At 43.4% G+C, this 18942-nt stretch overlaps 1 protein-coding gene across 1 annotated transcript; it reads left to right on the top strand.

Moving 5' to 3' along the window:
* Nucleotides 1–354: 354 nt before the first annotated feature.
* Nucleotides 355–18025, top strand: LHCGR (luteinizing hormone/choriogonadotropin receptor). Its single transcript, XM_037405653.1, is given in 12 exon segments — nucleotides 355–494; nucleotides 3614–3688; nucleotides 5543–5617; nucleotides 6136–6210; nucleotides 6313–6390; nucleotides 9115–9183; nucleotides 9855–9929; nucleotides 11170–11355; nucleotides 13946–14026; nucleotides 16624–16651; nucleotides 16653–16691; nucleotides 16763–18025. Coding segments are annotated over 12 exon segments (2043 nt in total). The 3' UTR covers nucleotides 17885–18025.
* Nucleotides 18026–18942: the final 917 nt, after the last annotated feature.

Raw genomic sequence — 18942 nt, 5'->3', positions numbered from 1 at the left:
TCGCAGGGACACGGCTAGAAGGAGAACCCAGTCCAGCGAATGCAAAGATACTGTTTTATAAAGAAAGCTTTACGTGAAAGCCACTTTTTCTGAGGAGCTAACTTTAAATAGCCTATAGCTTCCTTTGTGCATGTAGCAGCCCACTTCCATCAGGCTATTAATTTGCTTAATAGGTCATGATTATTATTATTATTAATTTGATGGTGATTAGTCTCAGATTTATGCTGCTAAGGAACTGACACAATATCCTTTGAATTCTGTTCAGCTGAGATCAATGGATCAGGCCCCAGGGGCACAGAACTGCAGGCAAAATAAAGTGGCGTTATGCTTGTATTGGTTTTTCTCCCTGCCGTAATGGCACGACCTATAAACAAGGAAACCCTGTACCTTACAGTCCTTTCCTCCCTCTCTTCTCTTTTCAGATCGTTTACTCATCTCCCTGTAAAAGTAATCCCATCACATGCCTTTGAAGGACTTAGAGATGCCTTCATCATGTAAGTTGACAACATTTTCCATAGGCTTTTCCTTAATTTCTTGCTAGAAATTCTACCGTAAACCTCCATCCCAAACAACACCTTTTTTTACAATAACATGAAAATGTGTTGCTAAAACATATTATTGGTGAAAAAAAGCAGCCACTGGGGAAGGATAAACAGCAGTATATAAAAGATTCTTTGAAAAGGTGTGATTTTTTTTTAACAGTTGTTTAATGGATCACATAATGAAATATTAATATATCAGAGAGAACTGGGTACAGCTTAGTAGCTGATGACAGGAGCTTTTCACTGGCGGAGATAGATTTCGATCATCAAACATTACCACAGCAATGACAGCTATGGAATTCTGTGATTATACAGTTACCTAATACCCAAATCAGACAAATTTTTTTGGCATGTTGCACCTAGAGATAAGCTTGGCAGGGGGGCAGCAGGACTGAACCCTTTCTTGGATCTGTCAGTTCATGAGTGCTGTAATTTTCACACTGGGTCTGCATCGCTTCCCCTCCCTCGACTTTGTACCTATTCTGTGTCAAGGACTTGGACCGTAAAGCCTGTCTGATGCCTCTTGCCCATATTTCTGTTGTTATTCCAGCTGCAAGATGGCAGGCCTAAGTCTCCATTAGTTATTATTTTTTTTATTTTATCTGCGTTGAGTGGTCTCTAAAGGACAAAGCTGATGACACACCAGTGCAATGCAGAACAGGGGAATGACCTGCCCCAGAACCTGTGCAGCAGCACAAATGATGCTGCTTTCTTTTCAAGGTGCACATTTTATACATCTCTTCACCTATCAAAATCACATAACGCATCAGGTATTAAAAAATATATGTATTAGATGTTACATAATCTATTTTCAAGAAAACAAAAAAAGGTAGGAAACCCTTTTGTGGTTCACTCCTGAAGCCAGACTTGAAGGATGGGGGTAATGTAAATGCCTGAATAGACTCAACTGGACTCCTTTAGCTTTTAGCGCTCACTGGTTAAACAATCGTGGCCAAATTATAAACTTACGTATTCCTGTAGCTCTAGCAAGAAGAAAATAAGCTAAAAACTCTGCTGCGTGTATTCCACTGCAATCAAATATTATAGTACGATGCAACGGTGCTGCATTCTTGCATTCACTTGCGTCTGAATGATTAACGAGAACATACCACTTTCAGATGGGAGACCAGCTAAATCTACAGTTTCTCCTACCTGTCTGACTTAAGGCTAAACTTCCCCAAACTGCCTGCATATCCTGTTTTTCACAGAGAATGTTCCGTTCATTGACTTTTTCTCTTCCATAAAGAGAATTTAATTGATTTCTTTGTGCCCTCTTAATGTATCTCTCCAAATTAACAGCACAGAAATCGATGTATTTGTCTGAAGTAAATCTATAGAACACTTCATAATTTTATTAAGATTCAGTGTTACTTTGAAAAATGCATGTTTTTAATTATAAATCTCCGAGTCATCTATTTGGCAACTCATCATAATCTGCAAATCCCATGATAAATTATTCTCACTGCCATAAGTCATTCCGACATATGTAAATGGTAAGCCAGTGGCAGACAGGAGCGATCCCACGGAAGGACCACGTTTCAGACCCCAGACCTGAAAGAGTCTTCAAGTTCTGCGAGGAGGCACTGATGCCTCTCATCCCGTGAGTCCCTGAGGATCAGGCACCCAGCAGGCCGCTTGTTCTACATCCATCTTTCATTTATCAGTAACTAATGCAATACCAAAACCAACAATCTCACTGAATTCCAATTATGGGAAATATCATGAGTATTTCTGTAAGAAATATATACATGTGCCATATACGATTGGTAACGTGCATCCCCCTTTGCCACTACAGATGAAAAACACAATTCATTCTGGTCAAAGGGTTTTTGTATCAACACCAAAAGGAATTGCTTTCTTGTAATTATAATTGAAATAAGATTAGCTCTCGGGACTGTGATGATACTGACTCTGATTTTGTAGATGCGTGCTGGTTGTTTAGAAAGTACTTTCTTCTTGACAGTGTGTAATCTTAGGCTTAGTTTGTGTGCCCTTCCAGTCAGTTCTGTCAAGAAAAGCACTGTTTTGAAGACCTTTCCCCTATATAGGCATCACTATATACTATTTACAGAGGCAGTTTTGTGTGGCCGCATAAATCTTAATCTAGCAGGCATTTAATAAGCATCAAATAAATGGATTTTTTTACCCTCAGTGTTCAGCATGGGTTATTCTTAAGTACACATGCCGAACAGAATCACAGAATCATTTAGGTTGGAAAAGACCTTTAAGGTCATTGGGTCCAGCCCTTAACCCAGCACTGCCAAGGCCACCACTGAACCATGTCCCTAAGCGCCACATCTACGCTCTTTTAAATACCTCCAGGGACAGTGACTCCACCACCTCCCTGGGCAGCCTGTTCCAATGCTTGACCACCCATTCAGTGAAGAAATTTTTCCTAATAGCCAATCTCAACCTCCCCTGGAGCAGCTTGAGGCCCTTTTCTCTGGAGCATCAACATCTGACAGCGCCTACAAAACCAGGCAGCGCTGGTCAGTGTAATGATGAAAAATAGCCACTTCCTTTCAGTCTGCATGCACACAATGGAAATGGCATTTAAACTCAAAAACTGTTTAGTGCACAGAACACATTGTTGTGTATTTCTGCATCTGTGGATTAGATGACCATCATCCTGACTTAATAATAGCATATGAAGCACTGTGAACATTATCTACATCCTTGCCCACGCAAATAAATTCACTAAGCGGGACCAACGATAGGAGTCAGAGGCTCTCAGGCTTGGGCTCCCTCTGTTCACATTGGTGCTGGCCCTTAGTCACCACCTTACCTACAATTTAGTGAGAAAATGGAGATTGGCTGTTAGGGAGATGCTTATTCCAAAGGGCCGGAATTCCCTTTTGCCAGGACAGCAAAAGGCTGGTCTCTCTCAAACCCAGCTGGCACCGGCCCTCAGGATGCACGAGATGAGGCAGGGCCACCAATGCCAAACAAAATTGGTAGGGGGAGGGCCAAACAGCTAAGGATTAAAAAAAAAGGGAAATACGAAGGGGAAAGTTGATTTCTGGTACCTTTTCTGCTAACGTATTGCTTTGTGTCTGCCTTTTTCATTACAGTGAAATCGCTATGAGCGACTCCCTGGAGAGAATTGAAGCGGGCGCATTTGACAGCCTTCCCACTTTGTCTGAAATGTAAGCATCAGTTAAAAAAAAAAAAAAAAAGTCATCCATATAGTGATTTAGGATCATTAAGGAATGAACAGTCTGCAGAGAAGTGTTCTTGGACCAAATCTTTCTCTATTACTTCAGTTGGCTTTGGTTTAGATCTGTGATGAGAAACATTTCTCTCCAAAGTACCATATGAAATAGCGAGCACTCTGTAAGATCTAGCCTTGGAGATCTAAATCATGCAGAGACATCCAAGCGTAGAAAGTCCCAGTGCTTTCAGTGAGCTCAACGGCGGGAGCAGAGCTCTGCATCTACTTCTGCCAGCACTGCCGAGCTTTCTGAGCAGGGAAATAATTCAAGATGACAACAGATGAGAAAAATCTTCCTTTTTGAAGATGCAGTTTTCAAAGTCCTACAGTATTTAAATACAGCTGCTTAGTATGCATAGCTCTTCTTTCGAGCACTAAAATATTACTCAAACAGAACATGTACTGATTTAAGCTTGACCTGCATAGCACAGGCATCTGAGAGAGAGAGTTAGAAGTAATGACTAGGAGAATGCTCTGAAGTATTTAGTGAAATTGGAAACTATAAATCCGATTCAATATCTCATTACTGCCTTTTTCACATAGCATGATCAGCGAGTGGCTTACAAATGGTGCAACTGAGTGAAGACAAATCCATCTCCTTTTTCTCTTATGTGTGAACTCCATTGAAGCCAGTTATTCACATAAGCAAGAGATGCAGATTTGTCCACCTCTGACCGGGTCCAGCTTCCACTAGAATCAATAGTGGGTTTAGGGAAGGAATAAAAGATCTGACCCCATGAATTCATCTACAGTTTATGGATAGCTTGTCATTTGCTTGTCCTCCTAACCCGAAAAGCTAAGCAAGACCGTTGAAAAGCTACAGGAGCAGCAAGAAAACTGGTTTGAACCTTGAATGCTCCACATGCCTCCCACTGCAAGGGCTTGTTGTCCCAAGCTGCGCTCAAGGCCGCTCCCAGTAGGTGGTCAGGGTAGGTGGGGGTCAACGGCACTCTTGAATTTGACCTCTTGTTGCAATTTCATGTGCTCAAACCTTTGAATCTTGTAAATTATGCATAGGGAGGTACCTGGGCTATGGCTGTTGGCCTTTTATGCAAACATATAGGGGTGCAGTAGACTGCATAGCTGCAGAAAGTGCTCCTTAATTGAGAGGGTCTGCCCATCGTTGAGCGACCACTAGCAAACGGTATTTCTCACACACTGATGTCCATCTCCCAGTTTCTGCAGACCTAAGCAGGCATCTGGTGCTACTAGCCACTGCTCTAAAGAAGTCCACGGTGCTCTAAAGGTGAAACCAGATGGGGAACTGCTTTTCCCAGCTAGGTAGAGCATCAGTAAGACAATGGGCACAAGGGATGAGCCAAAAGGGTCTGACCACAGTGCTCCTTGCTCAGCCCCACTTCCCAGCCCACCTGCTGGAGGCACAGCCGTGGTGGCAGCACGCTCGCGCCCCTGAGCCCCTGCAGTAAAGCAGAAGCTCACTGCATCATGCACGCCACGAGCCCACAACGCGTATCCCAAAGAACAGCAGACAACAGCAAACTGCTAATTCCCACCAGTGGCAGGGATATCCAGTCCAGGTCATCTCAGCTCAGCGAACCACAAGAATCCGAGAGCTGTTACCTTGTCGGCTACCTAACAAGGGCAGGCCATTTGTATTAGCAATAGTGCCTGGAAACGCCCACGTGGTATACTTGTAGAAAGGACAGCCTTCTGCCCTATCCATATTCTATGCTTGACTGTTTTCTGACAAAGCCAATCGCAAGCAGAATTCAGGACCCTCCCAAATGTAGACCTGTTATAATACTGAAATATTTTTCCCTCATTACAGATTAATCCTGAACACGAAAAATCTGTTACACATTGAGGACGGAGCGTTCAGAAACCTTCCAAGGCTAAAGTACTTGTAAGAAAGAGTTCTGTTTCTTTTCAGGGTTTCGGTTTTTTCCCCCTCTAAAGGAGGAAAGTATAAGGAAAAAAGCTTTTCACACATGACAGTACGGTAGAAATACATACAGCATTTACAGTAGCTTTAACGTGCAGTTAAATAGTGAGGTCTTTCAATAGGCAAGAAAATAAAGAAGCTAAGTAGGGCAGTAATGGACAAAACAGTAGTAAAGTCTGCAAATTAGTTCTGGTAATGGTTTGTGTCTAGAATAAAGCTTTCAGAAAAGGTAACTTTTGCAAAAGGGGTAACTAAAAATCTCTTCTTTGTGCTTAATGTAGAAAGAACAGACACTGCTTCTCCAGGACACTGCTTGAGGCTGCTACAAAACTTAATTTTTACAGGCCTTACACACACAGGTGGAACATACTTAAAAATTCACTCACCTTTTAAGGCACTGTTCAACTCATAGCTTCCGAGCTGGCTTCTTGTTGCATCCACCCTTTTCTCCTGTAAATAGGAATTATGCTTTTCTCTAGGAGCATCTGTAACACTGGAATAAGACAATTTCCAGACCTGACACAGATCTTCTCATTAGAAGCTCATTTTATTTTGTAAGTAGAGACCCAGCCTAACCCAGCTCTAAGTCTTTTCCATCTTGTTCCTGGATCACTGACAAAAAGATTTATTTATGGTTTTTTTCCCCCCTCCTGAAGGGAGCTCTGTGATAACTTGCGTATGACAACTATACCGCAGAATGCTTTCCAGGGGATGAACAACGAATCGCTGACGCTGTGAGTAAAATAATCCTAGCTCCAGTTCCGTCCAGGAGGATAACGCTTCTGCTGGAGGGAAGCAGGCTGACTTTGTAAAAATCTTGAAATTAAGCCCCATACAATATATGTCTGTATTGTGAGTTAAATTTGAGAGCTTAGGAAACAGAGGGGTATCCTTCAAGCTAATGAGCAGGGGGTTATCCAGAAGCTAACTTCACTTGGGAAAGAAAACAGGAAGAGGAATCCAAACCTTCATCTTTCATGCAATGTTATTTTTAAAAAATACCATCCACAGGACAAAAAACTCCAAGATCTGCGGCTGCTGCAGGGCAAAGTTGCTCCTCTTCCCTGAGGGATGTCGGTTTTGAAACAGTGCTTGCAGGGACCAGCCAGGCTGATGCTCCTGAGCTTCAGCTGTACCGGGTCCCCCTGAAGAGGAGGAAGAGAAGCAATCGATATGAAGCAGCAATGCTTGGTCTTACCCCCACTTCTTCTGACTCAGCTTACGGTGATTCCCGTGAGTCTCCGCACCCACAACTTTCCTTTTAGCAAACTGTGGATTCGTCGCTGCAGCCGCCTGTGCAACAGGTGGGTGCGATGCCAGGCGAGACACCCCCTGTGGAAGACAAAAAGCAGCAGGAAGCCAAGGTGAAGTGTCACCTGCCATCAGAGCACAAACTATGTACGGACCTTGCAGTAGCCTTGTCCTCCCAGAAACTTCCACGGAGAAGGGCTGAAATAAAAAAAAAAAAATATATAAAAAAAGTCACGGGCTGAGCCTTTCTGCACGATACGGCTGAAATCCAAGTCCCCCCGAGAAGGAAGGGCCAGCCGAGCCACCGAGGGCAGCAGCAGCCACCTGCTTCGCGTGGTGGCCACAGACACCCACGTGGTGGCCAGCAATGCCAACCTCTGCAGACCAGACTGATTTTTAAAAGGCAGCGCACACCCAACTGGGGAGCCTTGCCTTGAGACAAGCATGTACCAGCCCCCCCCCCCGCCCCCCCCGTGTAAAACTCTGTGAATATTTGCACCTACAAATTTGCTGTGCATGTGAGCAAGAACCACAGCTGCCTGGATCGGGCTCATCATCAGGCTGATGTGCCAGCATGACTAATTGCAACAGACTTTATGCATTGACCAAAATCTTCTGAAACCATTAGAGGAACTGAGCATATATGGGACTGAAGACAACTCCTACGTGATGTTAAAGAGGAATCGCTTAGATGAGGGCATCATTTCATCCTATAAGCCTCTTCCCTACCAACAAGTTCTCAAAATAACTTCAGCAAATTATGCTTCTGCTAATAGCACACAAAAAAAATGAACATACAAGAGATGGACAAAGGTGCTTAAAATTTTTACCATAACCATAAAGTGTATTAAATGAGAGGGAGTCTAAGTCAGGAAACAGCCAACAGCCATTTTTTTTCCCATCCTTTTGTGACAGGGAGCTCACCGCAAGAAGAAAAGAATTATCTTATCAGCAGCTTCCTAATTGTAGAGCTACAAGTTAACTCCACCCCATGCGGTTAACTGTAATTAGCTGAAGTAATTCCCGTTGCTGCAGCACGGTCTGCTGAAACACAAGTAATCTATGAAGGTGTAAAGTCAGGCTGCAGTAATACTTTGCACTACAAATAGCTAATTTAGTCTTTCCAACAGTTAGTGTTTCATGAGGATGGGGAAGAAAAAAAAAAGAAAAAAAAAAAATCAATCCTAGACGCCATCGTGGTTTTTAAGGAAGTCACCGATTTCAGCATTGCGCTGAGAGAGACTTCTCCTAGCAAACATAGCCAGGCTGCCCATGCTTCGGCTTTCCTTGGGAGCAGGTTCCATAGCTCCAGGTTCTGCTCTCCCAAAACCAAGTGAGAAAGCAACAAGAGAAATTTTGTTTGATTTATAAACTGCACCAAAGTTTCTGTTAGGGCTTAATATTAAGGAAAAAACACTATATACAAATTATTATATTGAAAGTATGTTGCAAAAAATGAACTTAATATCACAAATGGATTTTTCTCAGTCAAATCAGACCCACAGGTTAGATCTCCTAATGAAGGAAAAGAGCTGGACTTGCAGCGCAGCAGAGCCCAGCCTTTGGGTACCTGGCGCCAGGACGGGCAAATCAAGAACCCAGGGTGACAGCAAGTGTCCCTGCGCAGTACAGGGGACAGCAAGGCTTCCGCAGCACAACCCCAGCCTGGCAGCAGTACTTTGAGGAGCTGATCGCTCCCGGACTGCTGGATGATGCCTGACTCACCCCTGCCACTCTGCAAAGCTGTTCCTTGGGCTGCTGGAAAATGTGTCTGTCCAGGAGCATCTTCCAGGCTTTAGAGTCGCTTTCCATCTGACGCTTCCCTAGCCCTTGCAATCTCCCATTTACATGTGCTGACACTGTAAAATCCAGGTTTTTGCCTGTGTGTCAGGAGCTTACCTGGAACTAATGTCTCATTTCTGGATCTCAGCTCGAGGTAGGCACAGGTGAGCCTCTCGGAGCAGGGAGCATCCATACGTAAGCAGAAGTTCTCCTCCACAGCTAAACAGGGAGGTGCTTAGGGAATGTAAGCTGCAGTTTTATCTTAATTTTAGAGTTAACGTAAGTCATGCAATAGTTAAATTTGTTCTTTATAAGCAGACCATCTAATTATTAAAATTAATGCAGCATTAAGATTTGAAAGCTGTAGTATGTAATCTCGTCTTTTCCAAATCTTTTTCCCTTATGCGTTTTTTTTTAATCCCCAGCAAATTGTATAAAAATGGATTTGAAGATATCCACAGCCATGCCTTCAACGGGACAAAGCTGAATCAATTGTGAGTATCTTTCCCCTCCTCGGTACTTTTTTTTTTTTTTTAACTAGTAAATAATAGTTCAAGTATAGCCAAAAGCTATTCCTTCAGCTTCACTGGCCATCTTGCATTTCCTGATACCTGTTAGAAAACTGCACGTTTCTGTGTCATGACTCAGTTGTTAATCCTGCAGCAATTACTGCTTTTCCTGAAACAGCATCCCTCAGGACGCTGCAGTTTTTAGGAGTAAAACTCATCATTTTTAATCAAATTTCATAAATCCTTAAACTTAGCAGCAATAGTAAAAGCCTGAAACCACAGCCCAAACTGAGGAGCCTACATTTTACGTCTGGAAACATCAATAGTTTTTAAATCACTCTCACACGCTCTGGGACAAGCCTCTTTGTTCTGGTGAAACTTTTGCTGCGTTTTTGTGCGCTGCTACTACAGCGAAGGAACCAGACTGGTTGTCCCTGGTTTAAGTCAGGAGAAATTGGAAATTATCAGAATTAAGCATAGACAATAATGGTCTGACAGCATCAGCAGAAGGAGAGGTGGCGTGAGAAATACCACCGCTCCCAGGTGAGGTATTGTAACAACCACCACTGAGGTGGGAGAAAGGATTGAAATACGGTAGGAAGAAGAAACCAGAAAAGGATTATTTTAAAATACAGAGTTAATGGTTGTTTCCACAGAATCCTGAAGGACAATAAGAACCTCAGGCGGATACACAACGATGCCCTGAGAGGGGCCACGGGGCCCGATGTCCTGTGAGTACCCACCGCTCAGTCACCTGGGCTTATAGGAACGGCGCTGTGCCACGCAGGCTGCGTCACCTCGGCAAACGCGGGCTTGCGGTCTGGAAGGAGACTTGATCTCCTCCCTTAGCTTGTAAAATGAGAACAGGTCAACCAAATGCCACGAAAATACAGGGCGGAAGGCTCAGTTCACACCGTGAGAAATGCATATCAGCTGGTTCGAGCGCTGGTATTGACCTCCGCCTCTTAGATATTTCAGCCTTTGCTTTATTTGTGTCAGATCCTCCTGATCCTGTTCCTGTGCCTTATTTTTTGACATCGCAAACTCACTTGTCTTTCAATAGGATGAGTTATGTTTTTACAATATATTATCTTAGAATTCGGTTATAAAAGTGAACTAGCTGATTGCATGCTATAAGTTTGTGCTGAATAAAACACAATATTATCATCCTCATGATTTATTAACCAAGTGCTTACTGGAGGGCTGCACTGGCTGTAACTCCATGCAATAAAATACAATGGGTAGTTCTATAAATAACACTCTGTGCTGCACATGCCATTTGAATCCTTTTATTGATACTTTACAGTACGTGGCATCACAAATACCACTGCCGCAGCCACAGCCTTTCGCCCCCGCCCCTGGGTTTAACAGCCTGATGCTGAAAATCCTCAGGCATGTTGATGGCCTTTCCTCGCACAAACAGCCCCTCTGAAGTTACGCTAAGCTGAACTGCTTAAATTTGTCTTGGCAAGAACAATGGATTCTTTTACGTGTTATTAATTAATAACTATTTAATGAAAACACCTAGAACGGTCCTTCAGAACCAAGCAGAGCGCCAGGAGGGTGTCCTACCTGTTAGCTGGCTGGAGAGTCACATTTGCCCACTTGCCCTGGCCTAAAGAGCTGGCCCTCACTCCATTGTGGCTTTCTGAGCGGTCAGGGAATGTGGTGGGGGTTGGTTTCCCCAGGATTAAATGAGCACCTTGCCTCACTGGGGATCCTGGGCTACGGGGATGCTCTTATTCTGCTGCTCTGTAGTTTCACAGACCACGTTTCTGAGCTGGGTATCAGGTGCTGAAGGGGCTTTGCAGATTTAGACCTTGGTGAAGAACAGTTACCTACTGTCATGCTTTGGTGGTATTTTTATACCTATGAAAAGAAAAGAGGACAAGTTGCCGTTACCTGCTGTCATGCTTTGGTGGTATTTTTATACATACAAAAAGGAAAGAGAATGCTGTCTCTGTTTCACAGGGATATTTCTTCAACAGCGCTGGAGTCTCTGCCTAGTTACGGGCTCGAGGCCATTCAAGTCTTAAATGCAACGTCATCCTACTCGTTAAAGAGACTGCCACCGCTGGATAAATTCAGCAGTCTTCTGGGAGCCGTTCTAACGTACCCCAGCCACTGCTGTGCTTTTCGAAATCTAAGGACAGAAAAGTAAGTCTGAATAGCATGTAATTGTACTGCGGTACTTCAGAAGCTCCAAAATGGCAATTCTGCTTTATTCAGCTCATGAGATTTGACTGTCCTTACTCCCATTACAAGGAAGCTGTGTACACAGCAAGGCCAGAACAGATCTCTGCTAAAGCCAGCAAAGTTTTCCCCATTTATTTTAGAACAGAAACGGATCCCATCCTGTGCTCAGTATCTTTTAGCAGGAACATTATTCTACGTTTGCTTCAAGTTTATATTTTTCTTAGCATTAACAATTAAAAACCCTACTGGCATATGGAAGATAGATCTCCATCAATAGCATGTAACCCAAAAAAAAAAAAAAAATGAAACCCCCTTGTAACCTTTAGCTATGTAGCTTATTTAATGCAGGTGATAGGATGAGCTAGTAGAAAAGGCAGGCTTTCAATTACCCACCAAAATTAGGACCCGACAGAAGCCTCCAGAAAGAGGTTACTCAGTTTAGTTCCAGTCATTTCAGATAACAGACAGTATTGTTCTCCCCACAAATGGAAACAGCAGAACTTTGCGTCTGCTAATTTGGGGCAGTCAATCAGAGACAACTGGAGCTAATTTTTCAGCATTTTTCTTTGAAAGAAATCAACCTTCAGTTCACTTTAGGCAGCCAAAGCGACTCCAAATGAATTTAGCTGAAGCTCTGAGGATGCCTCTTCTCGTCTGTCTCAAGTGAAGGCTACAGAAAAGACATACTGAGCTGTCTGAGTGAGAAGCCTGACCTGTGCCACTTGCATGCCATCGCATCAGGACTGCGTTGCAAAGGCAGGAGTAGAATCCAATCCTTTAAAATCAGGGGTGATGCTATGCTTCTCTGACTCCTTCATTCTCCTAAGTGGTTCCTCCTTCTGCAAGAATAGAGCAAAGATTCTACAGTCAAGGCTTTCCACTGCTACCGAACTCTGATTCAGTCCCAGATTATGTCTCTGAGCGTATTAAATGCAGAAGCAATTCTGGGACCAAAAAAAAAAAAAATTATTCATTGTAATGAAGATAACTATACGTATCTGATATTATATTAATTTTCAGGTGCTTGACTTTGCAACGTGATTGTGATCTATAAAAATAGGGTTGTTTTAGTGAGACACTTTCTTGTATTTAGTGACTGGTAAACTGGGAGGAAAAAAACCCCTGCAGATCAGGAAACTAGACTGCCTTTTAACTGGGGCATCAGCAGGGTTCTGAGCAGTGCTGCGTTAACCTGTCTGCACAGCCCTGGCCACTGGAAAAAAGGTAGAAGCAACAGGACGTTATCTTCTATATGACCAGCTGCTACAAAGGAATGAGAGGCAGACCTCTGGCTGTTTTCCTTGTCCTCTAGTGATGGCAGCAGAAGCCCACGGAGACTGGAGACCTCACCTTCCCAGGTTACACAGGGAAGGGCCTTTGTGTGGTTATGCATTCTCATGGTCACGCAGCTGCAGCCTGTTTCTGTCTCCTTTTACCCCCTTCTGTTGTCCTGTCTTTATTCTACACAGTCATTCCACCCAGTTTTTGCTACCCCTGCCCCATACTCTATTCCATAGCACCTATAGACTGGACCCTCTCATCGGTGAGATAAGGTCACCAGGTCTTACTTACATCTGACCAGGCAAGCAGCATCACTGAAGTCAGCATGACAGACGTTAGGGAAATACAGTCCTCAGACCAAATATTCTTGAGATTTCTGGGGTACAGTTGTGTGCTCATTCCCCGAGCTGTGCAGGGGAGGTGGAAGGTAGCATTCACTTCCCTGGACTTTCTCCCACTCGCCTGAATGTGGCAGGGGGGAAGCTGTTTATACCTTATCTTCAAAAAATTACCAAGAACAAACAACTTTGTTTCCGTGCTATTATGTATAACTAATCACACAGGTGCTTAGATTGGAATCTTATTTCTCTCATTATAGTTAAAACTTTCCATAAGCTTCCAGGTGTCTGATCCTCTTAAGAGCACACAAAAGAGCTTAGTGTTTTTGCTGGCTCTTTCTGCTGTCACAGCAACAAGGTCAGACGAAGCCATTTCCACTCACACCATTAGAGTGCCTGGCCCATACTTTCAAAGCCTCAAAACCAGAGATTTTGCCAAGTACGTCATCCTTCAACTCGTGCTTTTCAAATTGCTTTACTTCCAGCATGTAAAGTCTACCTCCAGATCCCAAACAGTTTTTAAAATAAGAGTGTCAGGCCAGCTTCCCAGCACTTGTTAACATGCATTCCTCTAAAAGCCAGCATAACCGCTACCGTTCACGCTGGTGGAGAATCTGCCCCACTTCAGTACAATTATTTCATAAGGCAAAACATGCCTTTTAATTCCAGCACAAGTTACTTCGCTGTAAGAAATACATCATAAACAATAACCGAGCTGAAAGACCATCCTTTTACCTGCCCTGAGGTACTGCCTGCTGTCACAGTATTTGAAGTCTTCTCCTCCCCACTTCCAGAGGTCTACGTGAACGTTCACACTGCCAGGAGGCCAACGCTGGCTTACCCTGCATGCCTGCAAAGACCACTTGCAGAGAAAATGGGAACTTGGCCAAAATCCAGACTGAAACTCAACTTGCTTTTCATCCTTCTTTCAGACAAAATTCCTTGCTTTCCATTTTTGACAACTTCTCCAAAGAGTGTGAAAGCAGCATGAGGAAACCAGCTAACGAAATATTGTAAGTACCTCTCTGCATACAGATGCTGCAAGCAGCAAATACAGACCTCCCCCTCCTGCTGTTCATGTGTTTTTTCTAGAACAGCATGTCTTTTGCTGCTGATTCAGTCACCTTTACAAGCTGCACAGTGGTAATTTTACTATCATTAAACCAAGACTTGTGATTTTGATGTTCAAAAGGAAAGGAAAAAAACCCATAAACTTATGAGCTTTACTCACTCCAGCTTCTCTTCTGAATCCTTGAAAGACTTTCAAAACAGTGATTAAATATTTAAGAAAGTTAACGGCCTACATGGAGACTTTTCATGCTCCGAGATAATTGCAGTTGTTTGTGTGATTCAAAGAGGAGCTGCTACTGTTAATATTTTTTTGCCTACAGAAAAGCTAATTAGAAGTCTGTGTGTCAGCAGTTTGCCATGGTTGAAATAAAGCCCCCAAGTTAGAAGTGTAATGACCCCGTGCAATTGGTTTACCTCTTCTAAACGTGCCTTTCTGTATCGTCACAGTCCTGCGTGACAGCATTCAGCAGGACAGTGAGAGAGGCTGACATCAAAACTGTTGCATTGGCCATGCTGCATGACACTGACTCCAAACCAGTATTAAATGGAGAAGTTTACGTATTTCCTGCTGTTCATCCCCCTACAGCTAAACGGGAGAGTCTCTGACGTGGGGTCAGAGCATTGTAAAGTCTAGAAAAAACAAGATTCTGGTCACAAAATTCCAGAGAGCTAAGTACAGCTGAAATGTGATTGATTCATTGAAATATGAACAAGATTACTTTGTGGGGCATCATCTTGTTTGCTGGGTGGTGAGGCCTCCTGAACTTGCAGTTTGTGGGGTTTTTTTGCCTTTTGTAAAGCAGCAGCTCCCTTGATTCTCTTGTCACCATTTCTCGTTTGCTGCCTGCCTGCAGCTCCTCCGAGGGCCTCACTTTGACAGTCCTGTCTGCTCCACTCCTAACTGCAAAACTGAAGCACTTCAGGACTACAAAAAGGCAAAGTGCAACCAGTCAACTAGATCAAGAATATATTGCCTCTATCGGGGGTGGCTTTGGGGAGAAGCAAGGTGAGGCAAGGAGGTAAACACAGAGCATTAGAGCACATCATAAAGGCAAGTGAAGTGACACCCCAGTGAGGAATATCATCACGCAAATCGCCAGTGCCTACACTGGAGTAATCCCCTTGCTTTGGGGATTAGCATGTTGCACTCCTACCACACATTTAATAGTCTGTCCAGTCTATTGGCTCCTGAAGCTTTTTGCTTTGGTAAATCCCAGTCCCAGCAACTCTTTTAGCAGACATTGTATTTAAGCAAACGGAAGGTCATGATGCATGCTGAACAGCTGCAAGTTGCAGAGTTTGGGAACCACAGCAGAAATCAGCTGAAAGTCCTAAGATCTTATTAGGAAAAAAAAAAAAAAAAAAAACCAACCACAAAAATACCAAAATATTCCAGCTTGTAAACATGCTGTCATGTACATAGCCTCTCAGAAAATCACAATAATTTTTTATTTATAAATAGTGTCAAACATCTTCCCTGCTCTTCCAGTTTAAGCCAGGCAAGTAAAAGCAAGATACTGGGCAGTTTTTTATGTAAAGAAAGAGAATGACAACACTGGGAAGTCATTTGCCCAACAGGAAGAGCTGAAAAGCAGCTCAGCTTCACTTGCCAGTTAAGACCCTGCTCCAGAAGGATAGTTGAATGTACATGCTTCAGTAGATGTCAACAGTTAAGTGTGTATTTAAGTGGCCACAAAGCTACTGGTGCTCTGAAGAGTTGTCCTCCATAGAGATGCTTTCCCAGTCTCCCAGTGCAGACAGTGTTTGCCCACCAGACGCTCACAGTCAGGATGGCTGGGTAGCTGTGAAATATTTCTGACAGGGAATGAAAAGGGATAATGTTTGCTTTTAAAACACTTTTTTTTGTAGGCTTATCTCCACACTACTGATGACCTACAGATTATAGAGGTCTATTTTAAACGTCTAAAACATCTATAATTAGGCATTGGGTCCAGTCTAAACTTAATGTATTCCTATCCATCAACATTATCTAGTTAACCGTGCACTTCCTGTGCCTTGCTTTATAATACTGCGAACATCAAATTCCTCAGCACTTCAATCATATGTAGTCTCAGGGCTTTGGTCGCTAAGTGGCTTTCCTAAGGGAGGTAAGGGTTCATAGTCAATCCTTCAGTTATTTTAGTTTGGCTTCTATAACTGATAAACCTATATGCATCAAACCTAGAATTCATCAATTTGAGTGTTACTACAGTTTGAACTGCAGTCTGCTGGCAGCATGAGAACAATGGCTCGCTTACAAGGCAATCAAGATAAAGTACTTACTTGTAAGTAAGTTGCATAAGAAAGCATTCCCATGGATGCAACTAGGGTCCTGCTGCTCTCCAAGGCTGCTCCCCAAATTAAAAAGCATCCTAACAAGGCTTCATTATATGTAACCAACCTGTAGAAACACCCGTAAGAAGTAACTGTTTTTAACACAACTGTTACCTGTTGTATTTTGCAAAAGAGTGGGAGCAGCATGTAACAAATAGTTCACTTTATTTGTGGGGGTGGGTATTTGTTTGTTGGTTTTTTTTAGTTACAGAGATGACTCTTACAACGCATCACCGCGGTCAGCAGAAAATAGCATGTACCCGTTTGCAACAGGTGAAGAAAACTCTCCATACAGCTACTCAGCCATTTTCTATGACAGCGAAATGGCAGACTTCAATTTTGAGTATGACTTTTGTCATCCTAAAGTACTCACATGCACTCCGGAACCAGATGCATTTAATCCCTGTGAAGACATCCTGGGATACAGCTTTCTCCGAGTCCTGATCTGGTTTATAAACATCCTGGCCATTGCTGGCAATTTCACTGTTCTCCTCGTTCTGATAACGAGCCATTACAAGCTGACGGTTCCTCGCTTCCTCATGTGCAACCTCTCCTTCGCTGATTTTTGCATGGGGCTTTACCTGCTGCTCATCGCTTCTGTCGATGCCCAGACGAGCGGTCAGTACTACAACCATGCCATAGACTGGCAAACAGGCAGCGGCTGCAGCACTGCCGGCTTTTTCACCGTGTTTGCAAGCGAGCTCTCCGTGTACACGCTGACGGTGATCACTATAGAAAGGTGGCACACGATCACCTACGCCATGCAGCTGGATCGAAAGCTACGACTGAGGCATGCCGTGCCCATCATGCTCGGTGGCTGGATATTCTCCATTTTAATAGCAGTGCTGCCTCTCCTGGGGGTCAGCAGTTACATGAAGGTCAGCATTTGCCTGCCCATGGATATTGAAACGGGTCTTTCCCAAGCCTACATACTGCTGATCTTAGTGCTGAATGTCATTGCCTTCATTGTCATTTGTGCTTGCTACATTAAGATTTATATAGCTGTTCAGAATCCAGAGCTGGTAGCTGCCAATAAAGATACCAAGGTCGCCAAGAGAATGGCGGTACTGATCTTCACTGATTTTACTTGCATGGCCCCCATCTCCTTTTTTGCCATATCCGCTGCCTTTAAAGTACCCCTTATCACCGTGACAAACTCCAAGATCTTGCTGGTTTTATTTTACCCCGTCAACTCCTGCGCAAACCCATTCCTCTACGCAATTTTCACCAAAGCATTTCGAAGGGATTTCTTTCTGCTGATGAGCAAGCTCGGTTGCTGTAAGAGCCGAGCAGAGCTTTACAAGGTGAACTATTTCTCTGCTTATACCTCCAACTGCAAGAATGGCAGCTGAGCCACAGCCCCCAGCAAAGCCTCGCAAGCACTGCTGCTCTTGTCAGCCTTAGAGAAGCCGTACCTGCAGTATGAGACAAGCCCTACAATGAAAATTAAACTGGAGCACCAATAGATGTGGCACTTTGCAAGGCCAGTTTTCATTATTGTAATGACTAGGGATTCTTTTATAATATCTTGAGCATTTCACAATAAATAAAAAAGCCAATCAATAACTCTCATGCAACATAATACTTTGAACATCAGAACAGTTATTTTATCTTTTCTTCTTTCATAACAGTAGGCATGGAAGGTGACTATTAGGCAAAACTCTTCTTTGGGGGGAACCAGAGCAGCCCAGGAATAGTCAAGGTGCTCTTGAAGTTAACAGGTACTGAAGTTAACAGTGATTGCAGTCTAGCTCCTTTTTCTCCAGATCTGCTCCCCTGGAGTATTTAAAGCCTGTCTGTTACCTTTCATGCCTTGTTTTTCCATTCCTATCAGCTGTGCTGGCATTGTTGGGTTAAAGAAAGGGGCACTAAACTAGATGCCTCCCTTCATTTCATCAGCAGAAAATTCCAATTACATAGCCACCTACACCCAGTTAAAAGTGTTCAAGCAGCAGGTTGTAAAGATGTCACCAAGGCGAAAAGTTTGCTTGAACCTTTGTTACTAGCAATTTTGCAGTTTACATCAGATCTCAGTCTGAGCTGGTAGGTAATTTACTTTTTAAAAAAATGAACCCACGCACAACCATGTACGATCTGGAAATCACAAGAGTTGCAATAGCTGTAAGATACCTCCTGCTGCACACAGGACTGTATTTTGTATCATACGTGCGCACACACAAGTCATGTAAGCTGTAAAGGCTCCCTCTCGGCAGTGGAATAGCTGCTCCCTGCCAGGCAGGTAAGCGCTGCCTTGTTTTCTCTCCAGGGACAGTCTCTTGCATCCTTTTCATCTGTCCACTCTCTGGCATCACCAGAGCCAGCAGCATTCAGGATGCACTGAGGACTCCTCAGCACTCACAGTCCAACTCCATTCCCAGCTGATGAAGCAGAGTAGTTACTTTTTAGTGCCTGTTACTTTTCCCATTAAAAAAAAATATCTATCTTTTCTTTCACTACGCATTGCCTGATGGTAAGGAGATCCAGATTCACAGCTGTGTTCCTATTTTAAGTAAAAATTGAGTGT

Source organism: Falco rusticolus, chromosome 12 (assembly GCF_015220075.1).
Source record: "Falco rusticolus isolate bFalRus1 chromosome 12, bFalRus1.pri, whole genome shotgun sequence".
Taxonomy (NCBI): domain Eukaryota; kingdom Metazoa; phylum Chordata; class Aves; order Falconiformes; family Falconidae; genus Falco; species Falco rusticolus.
Note: the sequence above shows the minus strand (reverse complement) of the source record. Positions and strands in the feature narration are given on the sequence as shown.